At 48.4% G+C, this 13665-nt stretch overlaps 1 protein-coding gene across 2 annotated transcripts in view; it reads left to right on the forward strand.

Moving 5' to 3' along the window:
- The first annotated feature begins 84 nt into the window (after positions 1–84).
- Positions 85–13665, forward strand: part of CAD (carbamoyl-phosphate synthetase 2, aspartate transcarbamylase, and dihydroorotase) — a 23049-nt gene continuing 9468 nt past the window's right edge. The window contains exons 1-22 of one of the 2 annotated variants that reach the window (XM_004377613.1): positions 85–311; positions 557–696; positions 2634–2763; positions 3600–3742; positions 3923–4064; positions 4256–4427; positions 4631–4816; positions 5007–5119; positions 5481–5626; positions 5889–6020; positions 6162–6395; positions 6528–6749; positions 6925–7113; positions 7380–7504; positions 7688–7818; positions 10512–10624; positions 11086–11330; positions 11563–11809; positions 12156–12254; positions 12423–12647; positions 12737–12919; positions 13116–13334. In XM_004377613.1, the coding sequence (XP_004377670.1) occupies positions 230–311; positions 557–696; positions 2634–2763; positions 3600–3742; positions 3923–4064; positions 4256–4427; positions 4631–4816; positions 5007–5119; positions 5481–5626; positions 5889–6020; positions 6162–6395; positions 6528–6749; positions 6925–7113; positions 7380–7504; positions 7688–7818; positions 10512–10624; positions 11086–11330; positions 11563–11809; positions 12156–12254; positions 12423–12647; positions 12737–12919; positions 13116–13334 (3618 nt within the window). In that variant the 5' untranslated portion in view covers positions 85–229. The remainder of the gene's footprint in view (positions 312–556; positions 697–2633; positions 2764–3599; positions 3743–3922; positions 4065–4255; positions 4428–4630; positions 4817–5006; positions 5120–5480; positions 5627–5888; positions 6021–6161; positions 6396–6527; positions 6750–6924; positions 7114–7379; positions 7505–7687; positions 7819–10511; positions 10625–11085; positions 11331–11562; positions 11810–12155; positions 12255–12422; positions 12648–12736; positions 12920–13115; positions 13335–13665) is intronic. The other variant, XM_004377614.1, reaches the window with a different exon arrangement.

Raw genomic sequence — 13665 nt, forward strand, 5'->3', positions numbered from 1 at the left:
GCCCGGCCCCGCCCCTCACGCCGCCGGCTGCCCGCGCCGCCGCAGACGCTCTGCCGCCAGCGCGCTTGGCTCCTGTGAGGTTTACGCCCGCCTCCGCTCCAGCCACCGGCACCGTTAGCCACGTGGACCGACTCCCGGCGCGTCGTCTTCACGTGGTTCCAGCGCCGGCTGGGGCTTGCAGCGCTCCACCGCTTGTTCGTGCTCGGCCCTGCCTCTGAGCTCCGTTCCCATGGCGGCCCTGGTGTTGGAGGACGGGTCGATCCTGCGGGGCCAGCCCTTTGGGGCCTCTGTTTCGACTGCTGGGGAAGTGGGTAAGCAAGCCTGGGCAGGCTGCCGAACTCACCCCACTGTGGTGCCCCTCTCCGCCCTGTCTGCCTTGCCCAGACCCCGCCATTTTCCCGCCTGCACACCCTCCCCTCTGTTTGGCCCCCAGGTCCCCACCCCAGCCCTTTCCATCTTTCACGCCCGTGGCAGCCTACCCTGAGGGGGGCATTCTTTGCGCCCGGGGCGGAGTTCTGAAGGGTGCCCCGCGGAGTCCTGACTCTTTGTCTTGCAGTGTTTCAAACGGGCATGGTGGGCTACCCCGAGGCCCTCACTGACCCTTCCTACAAAGCACAGATTTTAGTGCTGACATATCCTCTGATCGGCAACTATGGCATCCCCCCAGATGAAGTGGATGAGTTCGGTCTCAGCAAGGTAGCCAAGCCGAATGCTTTCTCTACATTCTTTTATAAATCCTTAATTATTATTAGTGAAGTGAAGACATTGACACTAAGCTGGGCAGCCTGGAGAGAACAAAGACACTGAATTGATAAAACAAGTACTGAGATGACTGTAGTTAAAGTTGGGTTGGTAAATACCTTGAGAAGCTCAGCATGGTGGGAGCCTAGGAAGAGAGAGCTATCCCCTTTGTTAGAGGCACCAAAGCTGTAGGCAAAGTCAAGAATATTGTGCATGTAGTGAAGACTTGGGTCCTGAAACAAACAATAGTGTATCAAGGAAAGTGGCAAAAGGTGTAAGACAGCAATGTCTGGTTTCCTAGGAATGCAGAAGTAGTGCAAAGATGGGTTAGATACAGTAGGAATGAAGTCAAACTATGGTCTAATCTTAATCTGATGAGGACCCTTTGGAGCTTGTTCAGCATCGGTGTCACATGATGGGTGTAGTGCTTCAGGATTGCATAGATTAGTGGGAAAGAGACTGGAAACTAAAATCACATCTTTTTCCAGTGACAGTGGGTCCCAGTTCACCTACGGAACCAGTGAAAATTGGTTATGATCTTCTAAACATACTTTTCCTACCTCATTTTCTACTTTCTTTGTGTAGTGTTCTTAAACCCTAGGTAAGAAAGTTTAGTTTTCTCTTCAAGTTCAGTGAGGTTGCCACTATTCTTCTTCCTTTGGAATTTAGCAACCAAGATGCCCTCTCAGTTAAACTAATAAAAAAAATTAGCAATTGGGATAATAGTGGAAGTCACCATAGCCTAGATGCAGTGTTCTTTAGAACCCATTTTGTCCTGATTCCAGGCTTACTGAGCAACCAACCAGTAGATGCTAGATTTGCCTTCCAGGTTACCCTGACACTGGGAAGACTGTGGATAATGAACACACTTATGTTATTCGTGGAAAGGACCATTCGTCATCATAAACCTGTAATACACTGCATTCTGATTTTTAATTCAGTATTTTGTGAATTTGGTTAACATCTGTCAGTCTTCAGCTCTATTAACTCTAGGTATACTGACAGAATTGAGTTTACGAAGTGTAAAATTGAGGCCCTGGCTGGACCAGAGTGATTGAGACTTTCTACAGCCACCAGCCCAACACTGATGCTCTTGTGGCACATGTGTTATAAATGCATTTGCCCATACCAGGTGGACTCCACTTGTCAGGGAGGGTTTTGTTACTCATCTGCCAAACTCTGTCCTTCACTTCCCTAAAGAACAATCTTAACATCTATATTCCCTTAAACCTTTTACCATTTAGCAGAATGTAACTTAAATATGCCACTCCCTCCCGAATAAACTACCTGTTTCTCTATTTAGTTATTAAATGCTTGTCTATTGGTTGACAAATTTGTATTCTGTCTTTTTTTATTATTATTCTCTTTGGAATGGAGGGAAGGGTATAGTCACTTCTAGAGTTGTAACCTGAACCTTTATTTTTATTTAGTAATGTATCAAGTATCTCCTATCTTAGCACCTTTTTTTTATTACAGTCTGTAATTCTTGTTAGTTTACATGTTGACTTGTTAATTTTCAGCTCCTAGGGAGGAAATTAACGTTATGAAGACATGGACCCTGTCTTTTCTTGCTCCCTGCTCTATCAGCATCTATTACAATGCCTGGCGCCTAGCAGGCACTCGGAATGTTTGTTGACTAATGCTGTGTGTCATTCACGTCGCTCTTGAGTTCACGGTTCTGTGACAAAGACACAGCTCATGTGTTAATGTTTAATGCAGTGGACAGTATTGTTGGTAAAGGGAGCTACAAAGTGCTTGGTAGTGCTGAAGATCATTCAGTGTAACTGAGGCAGAGGACCTGTGGCCATGTAATGGGAGAAGATGAGAAAAAATGACAGAGGGAGATATTTGGCCTTGAGCTGCTCCTCACAGTCTTCTTCTTCCATCTACAGTGGTTTGAATCCTCAGCGATCCATGTGGCAGGACTGGTGGTGGGAGAGTGCTGCCCCACACCCAGCCATTGGAGTGCCACCTGCACTCTGCATGAGTGGCTGCAGGAACATGGCATACCTGGCCTGCAAGGTATGATGGCAAGCACAGGTGTGTCTGGGCGGAGCACAGTATGCCTGGATGAAAGGATCAAGATAAAGTTTTGTAAACTCCAAGCTTGTGGTAGAACATGCCTGATTTGGAAGGTTTAGATTGTGATCTGGGACTGGAGGAGCTATCACTCAGATGAAAGATTTCAGACATGTAAAAGGAGAGAATAGCATAATAATCAATTCTTGGTTAATCTTAACTTCATCACCACCACTACCACCCCTAGATTATTTTGAAGCAAATCTCAGACTTCCTATCATTCCATACACAAATACTTCATTTCTCTGAAAGATAAGGAGTCTTTTTTTTTAAAAAACCACGACCACAATAACATCATTGTCATACCCTAAAGAAGTAAATGATAATTCCTTAATATCATCAAATATTCAGGCAATGTTCAAAATTTACCTAATTAGCCTTTATTTTTTAATACTGTTTATTTGAATCTGGATCTAAACAAGGCCCATATGTTGCATTTGGTTGACATGTGTCTTTAATCTATGTGGCTTTTACCATATTTGACAAAAGCAGGTCATTTTTCCTGTGGGGCATCCCACAGTCTACATTTTGTTGATTACACTTTTGTAGTGTTATCTAGCGTGTTCTTTTGTCCCTTGGTATTACTTTCTGTAAACTAATCTAGAATTGTGGTTCAGTGCAGATAGATTTTTGTCAAGACTACTTCATGGTAGCATACTTCCATCAGTACGCCCATAGAACAGCTGTGTGTGACTTGGCTCAAATGGAAGTGCTTCTGGAAGTCTAACCTCGTGGAAGGCTGAGTTGTGTGATCTCTGAGGGTGTGCTAATTTTGACAGGAGTGGACACTCGGGAGCTGACTAAGAAGTTGCGGGAGCAGGGGTCTCTGCTGGGGAAGCTGGTCCAGAGTGGGACAGAGCCTTCAGCCCTGCCATTCTTGGACCCCAATGCCCGGCCCCTGGTGCCAGAAGTCTCCCTGAAGGTACAGGGGTAGAGTGGGAGTGTTCTGAGCTATATCACAGTAGTTACATTCTGCCCATAACTGGTGTGAACACTAGAGGAGAATCAGAAGAGACCTTGGACGTAGGGATTGGGATAGAGATGTCTAATATAGCCACTGATCACAGCTGCTAACTGTTGACTTTTTGCCTCTATTGCTCAGGCACCACGGGTATTCAATGCAGGGGGTGCCCCTCGGATCCTTGCTTTGGACTGTGGCCTGAAGTATAATCAGATTCGATGCCTCTGCCGGCGTGGGGCTGAGGTCACTGTGGTACCCTGGGACCACGTATTAGACAGCCAGGGTGAGTAGCTCAGGTCTGTGCAGGGTCTTCCACCAGGTTGGAAGAGCTGTCTCTTGGTCCAGTTACTGAAAGTCAACATGAGTTGCAGCAGACCAGATGGAGATAAGAGTTTCTGTTCTTATGGTAAGGCCTGCAAGTTTGTCTTTTAGTTGAAGTATTGGTTTTAATGTCATGTCTTTTGCCCACTCCAGAGTATGAGGGTCTCTTCCTAAGTAACGGCCCTGGTGACCCTGCCACCTGTCCCAATGTGGTGTCCACACTGAGCCGTGTCTTATCTGAGCCTAATCCCCGACCTGTCTTCGGGATCTGCCTGGGACACCAGTTGTTGGCCTTAGCCATTGGGGCAAAGACTTACAAAATGAGGTGGGACTTCTGGGGAGAAAGGACCCATATTTTTGAGATGAGGGGTGGGGAGTTTTGGGAATGGGAACAGAGTTGGTGTTTATTAGTGTTGAAATAGGAGGGGGTGGCTACTGAGAGGAGTGAGATCAACAAGACCCGTATGTGGTTTATAGTCATGAAGGGAGGTTGGAAGTGGCCTGTGACTTAGCATGCCTCTATTCCAGATATGGGAACCGAGGCCATAACCAGCCATGCCTGTTGGTGGGCTCTGGACGCTGCTTTCTGACGTCCCAGAACCACGGGTTTGCTGTGGAAACAGACTCACTGCCAGCCGGCTGGGCTCCTCTCTTCACCAATGCCAATGATCATTCCAATGAAGGCATTGTACACAACAGCCTGCCCTTCTTCAGGTGAGCCTGGGAGATTCTGGCAGGACTACTGTGGGCCTGTCCAGCTTTGAAGCCTCATGGGCCTTGAAGGTTGTAAAGTAAAGCAAAGCACAGCAATGAACTTGAGTTCTCTATCTCACTAGCAACCTCTGAGGTTGCTAGCGCCCATGCTTCTGAAGATGACAGGTTTCATAACTAATCTCTACAACAGTGTGCAGTTTCACCCAGAGCACCAAGCTGGCCCTTCAGATATGGAGCTGCTTTTTGACATCTTCCTGGAAACTGTAAAAGAGGCCACAGTTGGGAACCCTGGGGGCCAAACAGGTAAGCACCTGAGTAGAATTGGGCTGTGGACTTAAGAACAGGCCAGGCTCAGCAGTGACAAGGGTTGGTTCCAGGGTGGGGATAAGATGGATGTTCCCCAGGAACTGATACATGTAGTTTAGAGGTGTATGTGTTGGGGTGGGGTGTGGGGAGGCAGGAAGGCAACCAAACCAAGATGATTAGTTTATGCTTCTATTGGAAGGAACTCGGGAGTCATGAATCCTGCATTCTGGTCCTCTCTCTGCCACTCATTAGGTCATGACTTATTGTGGACTCTTCCGTAAAGTGAAGGGGTTAATCCAGATGATCTATACAGATCCTGTTCAGCTCTAACGTTCTATGACTTTCTCTGTCTCCACAGTTCGAGAGCGACTGGCTGACCGCCTCTCTCCCCCTGGGATCCCCACCCCAGGCTCTGGGCTTCCACCACCCCGAAAGGTTCTGATCCTGGGCTCCGGGGGCCTCTCCATCGGCCAAGCTGGAGAGTTTGACTACTCAGGCTCTCAGGTAAAGCGTGGTCACGCCCCACCCCTCTGGGTGTGGGAACCTCAGGGATGAATAGAGTCTTAGGGAGAAACGGCTGAGGCATCCACGTTTATTGTAGGGAGGAAATGAATCCGGAGATCTGGGGACGGTATAGGAAGGTGAGGTAGTGAGGATTAGGTTAGTTATTAGGCACTAAGAGTACAGGGAGGAAAAATACCAGTCTAAGACTGTTTTCAGTCTTGTTTCTGTGGTAGAGGCTGATGTGCCATTCTTGTCCTCTTAGGCGATCAAGGCCCTGAAGGAGGAAAACATCCAGACATTGCTGATCAACCCCAACATTGCCACAGTGCAGACCTCCCAGGGGCTGGCTGACAAGGTCTACTTCCTTCCCATAACACCTCACTACGTAACCCAGGTATGAGTTGGGTAAGGATAGACTGAGGAGGGGGATTCAGGGTGGGCAGGGGATCCAGTGGTCACTCCAGGTTTCTGAACTTTCTTGATCTTTTCCCTTCCCCCAAACAGTCTCATGCATATTATTTCTCTTTTGCCTCAGGTGATCCGTAATGAACGTCCAGATGGTGTGTTACTGACTTTTGGGGGCCAAACAGCTCTGAACTGTGGTGTGGAGCTGACCAAGGCTGGAGTGCTAGCTCGGTATGGGGTCCGCGTCCTGGGCACACCTGTGGAGACCATTGAGCTGACTGAGGATCGGCGTGCCTTTGCCGCCAGGATGGCAGAGATTGGGGAGCATGTGGCCCCCAGCGAGGCAGCAAATTCTCTTGAACAGGTTCGAGGAGCGGTTGGGCAAAAGTAGAATGGGTCATTTTCCTTATATCTTGTTTCCAGAAGGCACTGCACCTTCTGGGCAGCAAGAGGTTGAGACCTTGACCTGTTTGTTCATCTCTTTCACTCATGGCAGGCCCAGGCAGCAGCCGAGCGGCTGGGGTACCCTGTGCTGGTACGTGCAGCCTTTGCTCTGGGTGGCCTGGGCTCTGGCTTTGCCTCCAACAGGGAGGAGCTCTCTGCTCTCGTGGCCCCAGCTTTTGCCCATACCAGCCAAGTGTTGGTGGACAAGTCCTTGAAGGGATGGAAAGAGATTGAGTATGAGGTGGTGAGAGACGCCTATGGCAACTGTGTCACGGTGAGTGATGGGCAAAGGATGGGAGTAGTGTCGGGCAGTGTGAGCTCTTGGAAGTGTGTTCTTGGTGCTCAGACCCAGGTTGGGTGCAGCCAGAGGCAGCAGGACCCTGGGATGTAGCCTCCTGCCTCCTCTGGCTGCCTTTGGTGGTGACTCCCATGGGACCCTCCCCACACAGGTGTGTAACATGGAGAACTTAGACCCACTCGGCATACACACTGGTGAGTCCATAGTGGTGGCTCCGAGCCAGACACTGAATAACAGGGAGTACCAGCTACTGCGGCAGACAGCTGTCAAGGTGACCCAGCACCTGGGAATTGTTGGGGAGTGCAATGTGCAGTACGCCTTGAACCCTGAGTCTGAACAGGTGAGACTAGGTCCTAGAGCTCATTTTCTACCTGTTACCTCCTCTTTCCTCTGTAATTTTTCAGCCTTAAGACCAAGAGGCCTAGTGGTCCTACAGACCTTGGAATAGAAGCCAGTATCATCTTCAGTGTGGTTGGGTCTTGGGGAGGGCCTTCTGCTACCCATCCCTATGAAGAGGCCTTATTTTCTTTCCTTTCTGAGAGCTCTCCTAGGCAGAGGCTTCTTAGCCAGTCACCTGGTAACTTTCCCTGGTCTCTCTCTTTGCAGTATTACATCATTGAAGTGAATGCTAGGCTCTCCCGCAGCTCTGCCCTGGCCAGCAAAGCTACAGGCTATCCTTTGGCTTATGTGGCAGCCAAGCTAGCTTTGGGCATCCCTCTACCTGAGCTCAGGTATGAGGATGGGGGTAGAAATCGGGGCAGTAAGGGGGTGGGGAGCTGAGAAAAACATTTGTGGGACAGGGAAGATGAAAACTACGTTGGCCTGGATTTGTGGGGATAGAGAGAGCTATCTGGAAGCTCACTGTTTGTGTCTCCCTCTCTGTCCTCCTGTCACTCCCACTTGATGGCTGCCAGGAACTCTGTGACAGGGGGAACAGCAGCCTTTGAGCCAAGTCTGGATTATTGTGTGGTGAAGATCCCTCGCTGGGACCTCAGCAAGTTCTTGCGTGTCAGCACAAAGATTGGGAGCAGCATGAAGAGTGTCGGTGAGAGACGTGCCCCAGACAGCCCTCCCCAGCTTGCCCCCACTGCATCCCACTAGTGCCAGGAGTCTAGAATCTCAGAGACGTCCGTGGCAAGGTCTTTTAGCTCCCGTGTTAACACCTGCTTGGAAACATGGTTTCTCAGAGCTCACAGAGACATTTCAAACTAAGATAGTAGGTCTCACCAGGAGTAGGAATCACAGTTGTCTGGAAATCGTGTCGGATACACGTGCCACCTCCACGCCCCAGATGGCACCTCAGAATCTCTAGGATAGTCTGAGAGCCTCCGACTATATCAGCTTTCTCATTTTAAAATGAGTAAACTGAGGTGCCCACAGAAGGAAAGCAACTTGGCCGAGGGCCCACAAATGAGCTGGAAACCAGACCTGACTCCTAATCATGTGTTTTTCTGTTACACTACGTTGCCTGTCATCTGTGAGGCCAGTTCTGTGAAACTCCACCCGCATCATTTCATCCTCATGGCATTTTGCCCTTGGCTTCATCACTAGGCTGATTTGCTGGTGACATTTTGTTCACTGTGTTAGTTCAAATGCTCATGCTTCGGGGAAACAGTTACTGCTGTTTTCTGGTGAATCCTTCTAAATCCAGGTGAGCACAGTGGCAGCCGTTCTTAGCACACCTTCTTTGGACCTTTTCTGCTTTCAGTTCAGAGCAGGACCTCGAAGACCTTTTTTACAATAAGCAAGTTTATTAGTGAACAGTGAATGATCGTAACAGTCATCCTCTAAGCGGTGGTGGAGTCTGTTGGAATTGAGTTAATACATTTCCTTATGGTGTCCGTTTAGTTGCCTTAGACCTTCCTCTAGAACATTTCAACCAAAACAAGCATCTCCATGTCCCAGACAGAGTGCTACCAGTGTGTAAAGGATGAAGAGCATTTCGTTGTGTTCCAAATTTCTATTAAGAGCAGTAGTAGCCTTTAGACAACCAAGTCTAAGCTCAGATATTATTTCAGAATTTTTAGAAATCCTACAAGACTGCCAAGTTGTTCCTTCTGGAGATAAATTCCTGTTATTTGAAAATTATAATAAATATGGGAATGAAGCCGTAATTAAATTGTGACTCAAAGAAGTGGATTGAAAGTAGGATAATCAAAGATTGATTACTAGATGAAACACTTAAATGTTTTATATCTATTCAAGTATTCTTATAACGTGATCTTTGGTAACTTTTTGTAACTTTTATTATATAACTAAGATACACGAATCATTCAAAAATAATAAAATAGCGTTTAGTCAAACAAAGAAAAATAATTACCTCTGTAATCTTGTCACACAAAGGTAGATTAATTTGGGTGTATATATGCTTCCAGAATTTTTGTAGGCATACGTGTATGAATGTGTTGGGTTTCTTTTTCTTTTTTTTTTATTTAAGCAAATCATAAAATAGAAATAACATAACCATATGACATAATATAAATGTTATAATCACATTACAAAAAATTGGACAAAATCACTCATAATCCACTTAATACTGTAAGTAGCATCTTGATGAGTTTAAAAATTTTAGAAGAAACATCAATGTTAGGACTGTAAATAGAGAAAAACACTATTGGTAAAGACTTGAGGACCTTAGGGTAAGTGGTCAGAGTACATGAACAAAAACTACAGAAGAAGAAATAATAGCAGACCTGGGGGAGAAAAGTTTCCTCTCCTTAATAAATAGAATTGAGTTACATTTTTGCTTATTAAAATGGGTTATCATTTTTGCATATTGTTGTTAGGTGCCGCCAAGTAGGTTTCGACTCATAGCAACCCCATGTGACAGAGTAGAACTGCCCCGTAAGGTTTTCTAGGCTGTAATCTTTATAGAAGCAGTTCACCAGGCACTTGGTTATTAGCACTTGCTTACTAAATGCTTAAAATGATTATGCTCATGTCTTGTGAATCTTAAACTTATACTTTGTATCGTAAAGCTCAGGCTTCTGAAATTAGTACTTATTAAGGGCCAGAAATTTTGTCTTACATATTTTCCCTACACTTCTGGGTATTTATCCCATGGCAGTAATGCAAAGCATAGAAAACATCATGGCTCACTTATAACATTGTGTATCTAGAAGCATCCTAAATGTCCAGCAGTAAGCGCACAGTTAAATTATGGTTAGTCATACAGGAGTTAAACTGGTGGCTGTAAGATCATATAGCAATCTGAGAAAATACTTACGATAAGGAAAAAAGCAGGATAAAAAATTGTATGTATGCTATAATTATAATTATGTATAAAATGTACATATGAAAAACATCGAGGAGGAGATACCCTAAAATGATAGTTTAACTGTGATTAGCTGTGGATGGGCTCAAAGAGTAGTGGGATCACCTTCCTATTATCAGAACATTTAAAGGTTCTAAAGGACAAGACAGATTCCAGGTGGTGTCATCACCATGTAAATCAAGTCAGTGGTTTCGGCCACTGTGATACACTGTCGCAAATTCCAACATCTGCATGCCCATGTTGGGCATTTTAATGTCATGTTCACTAACACACAAAACCTGAAATCCCTGAAAATGATGGGGAAGAGCTGTAAGTTTAAGATTTCTCAGTAACACTTCTCCACAGTGAAAGGCCCCACCCCAGGGGACTTGCCTAGAGAACCTCCAGACACTTAACTGTAAACCAGACGCCTCTTGAGCAGCGTCCTGCCTCAGGCCCTCAATCTTTCCGTCCTGTTCTCCCAGGTGAAGTCATGGGCATTGGGCGTTCGTTTGAGGAAGCTTTCCAGAAGGCCCTGCGCATGGTGGATGAGAACTGTGTGGGCTTTGATCACACTGTAAAGCCAGTCAGTGATATGGTAAGCGGCTCCACTCCTCACGGCAACACCCATAAAATGGACCTGCTTCCCTTCCCCCGGGCCATGAGCTTGTTACCATTAAGATTGGTAGCAGTCATTTGTTGGCCACTTGCTGTGTTTTGTTCACCTTGCTGAGAATTTTGAGATACATCTCATTTGTCATTGCAGCAGGTATTATTAGACCTGTTTACAGATGAGAAAGCTGAGGCTTAGAGAGGTTATGGGAATTGCTCAAAGCCACACAGCCAGTATGAGGCAGAGCCAGGATTTTTCTCTGGGTATTTGCAGTCTCCGGGCCTGTGCTCTGGGATGCAGCTTCCTTTCTTGACGCGATGGCAGCCACTCCCACTTTCAGGCTTTGAGAGGGGCTGGCAGAAGATTAAGAATTTCTCTGCTTAACTTCCTGACATCTCCCACCTCTGTACAATCCTATACCCACCTGTCTGACCTCTCTGTATTAGGAGTTGGAGACCCCAACAGATAAGCGGATCTTTGTGGTGGCAGCTGCTCTGTGGGCTGGTTACTCGGTGGAGCGCCTGTATGAACTCACACGCATCGACCGCTGGTTCCTGCACCGAATGAAGCGCATCGTAGCACATACCCAGCTGCTGGAAGAGCACCGTGGCCAGCCTTTGCCCCCAGACCGGCTGCAGCAGGCCAAGCGCCTCGGCTTCTCAGACAAGCAGATTGCCCTTGCGGTTCTGAGGTCAGAGATGGCGGTGTGGGCCACGGGCTGAGAAATAGGGCAGGGAACCTTTGTGTCAGTAAGGGACCCTCGGAAGGGAGAATAGGGAACTGCGGAAGACTTTGACCTTCATCCTTGAAAGAGGGATGGTTGGTGGGGATATTTTCTTCTCTGATTTTGCCCTGGAATCTAATCTCTCTGCACAATCCTTACCCCACCCCCAGGGCCTACATGTTTCTTACCTTTCTTTTAGCACAGAGCTGGCTGTTCGCAAGCTGCGTCAGGAACTGGGAATCTGCCCGGCGGTGAAGCAGATTGACACGGTTGCAGCTGAGTGGCCAGCCCAGACAAATTACCTGTACCTGACATACTGGGGCACCGCCCATGACCTAACCTTTCGAATTCCTCACGTCCTGGTCCTTGGCTCTGGTGTCTACCGCATTGGCTCCAGCGTCGAATTTGACTGGTGTGCTGTGGGCTGCATCCAGCAGCTCCGAAAGGTCTGAGAGTTCATCTTTCATACCAGTGTCTGCCATCTCTGCCTGTCCAGTCCCACCAATCCTAGCACTCTCCACTAATTGCTTCACCTTATAGCATAGGGCTTTGGGTTGGGAGGGTCCTCTAAGGTATCTGTGATGCCCCCACAGTGCATGAATCTCCTCCCCAATACTTTGTACCTATTTCTCCAATACCTGCGGTGTTGGACCCTGGTTCCCTCCCAGGACAGATGGCTAGCTCTTTCAGAGGAGCTGGGTGGCAATCTGTGAAGCAATGGCTTTGATAAAGTTTCTCCGTGCCCTTTTCCCTCCACCTGATTGCTGAATGTCATTCCCTTCCCTGTCACAGATGGGGTATAAGACCATCATGGTGAACTACAACCCAGAGACAGTCAGCACTGACTATGACATGTGTGACCGACTCTACTTTGATGAGATCTCTTTTGAGGTGAGAGGGATATGGGCTGCCTGGGTGGCCAGAGTAGACCAAGATTGGCTGGCTGACCTGAGATTCTTTGGCATGTGGGGCAAGGTGGAGGCTAAGGAGCAGTAAGTGAGAAGGCTCAGATCCCTGATCTCCTTTGTTACCACCACTCGTTTCTTTCCTGTGCTGTAGGTGGTGATGGACATCTATGAACTCGAGAACCCTGAAGGCGTGATCCTTTCCATGGGCGGGCAGCTGCCCAACAACATGGCCATGGCTTTGCATCGGCAGCAGTGCCGGGTCCTCGGCACCTCCCCGGAAGCCATTGACTCAGCTGAAAACCGTTTCAAGTTCTCCCGGCTCCTCGACACCATTGGGATCAGCCAACCTCAATGGAGGGAGCTCAGCGACCTAGAGGTGGGCTGGGGCCTGGTGGGTGGGCTGGAGGCTGGTTGATGCTGGTGCACGGGTATGAACAACCCAGCTAAGCTCTCTGCCACCCTTAGTCTGCGCGCCAGTTCTGCCAGACTGTGGGGTACCCCTGCGTGGTGCGCCCCTCCTACGTGCTGAGTGGTGCTGCTATGAACGTGGCATACACTGATGGAGACCTTGAGCGCTTCCTAAGCAGCGCGGCAGCCGTCTCCAAGGAGCACCCGGTGGTCATCTCCAAGTTCATCCAGGAGGCCAAGGTAGGATGCTGCAGGCAAGGTCTGAGAGAAGGCTCCCAGGCTTGGAGGAGACTCCCCTATGGGAATTCACAGGCATAATGGACTGGGAAGGGTGGGTTATGTTGGAGGCTGTTAAAGGGTTGGAGCACCCTGGGACAGGTGGGAGAAGAAAACGGCCCTTGCCTTAGGTCACACTGCCTTTTACCCTCCCCCCCAGGAGATTGATGTGGATGCTGTGGCCTGTGATGGTGTGGTGGCAGCCATTGCCATCTCCGAGCATGTGGAGAATGCAGGTGTGCACTCTGGTGACGCCACGCTGGTGACCCCACCACAGGACATCACTGCCAAAACCCTGGAGCGAATCAAAGCCATCGTGCATGCCGTGGGCCAGGAGCTGCAGGTCACAGGCCCCTTCAATCTGCAGCTCATCGCCAAGGTGATAAGAAGGGACATGGGCTAGAGGAGGGGACTAAAGGACCCCAACTCTTTCACGTTCTGTGCTGGCACGGTGCTAGGAAGCTCTGCACTGTCCTGCTGCTTTTGGAGTAAACAGGAAAGTTGGGGGAGTGTGGAGGGGCAGAGCTAGAGCCCACAGTCTTATTGGGGTTTGTGACAGTCCTTTGGCCTGAGCTCCTGTCCCAGAGTGATCACCCACAGAATGGTGAGGGGAGGAGGCAGGGTCAGTGGAGCAGCATCAGCAGGCCCAGCCTGTGGAGCCTGACCAGTCTCTCTCTCTCTCTCTCTCTCTCTCTCTCTCTCTCTCTCTC

Source organism: Trichechus manatus, unplaced genomic scaffold, assembly GCF_000243295.1.
Source record: "Trichechus manatus latirostris isolate Lorelei unplaced genomic scaffold, TriManLat1.0 scaffold00052, whole genome shotgun sequence".
Lineage (NCBI taxonomy): Eukaryota > Metazoa > Chordata > Mammalia > Sirenia > Trichechidae > Trichechus > Trichechus manatus.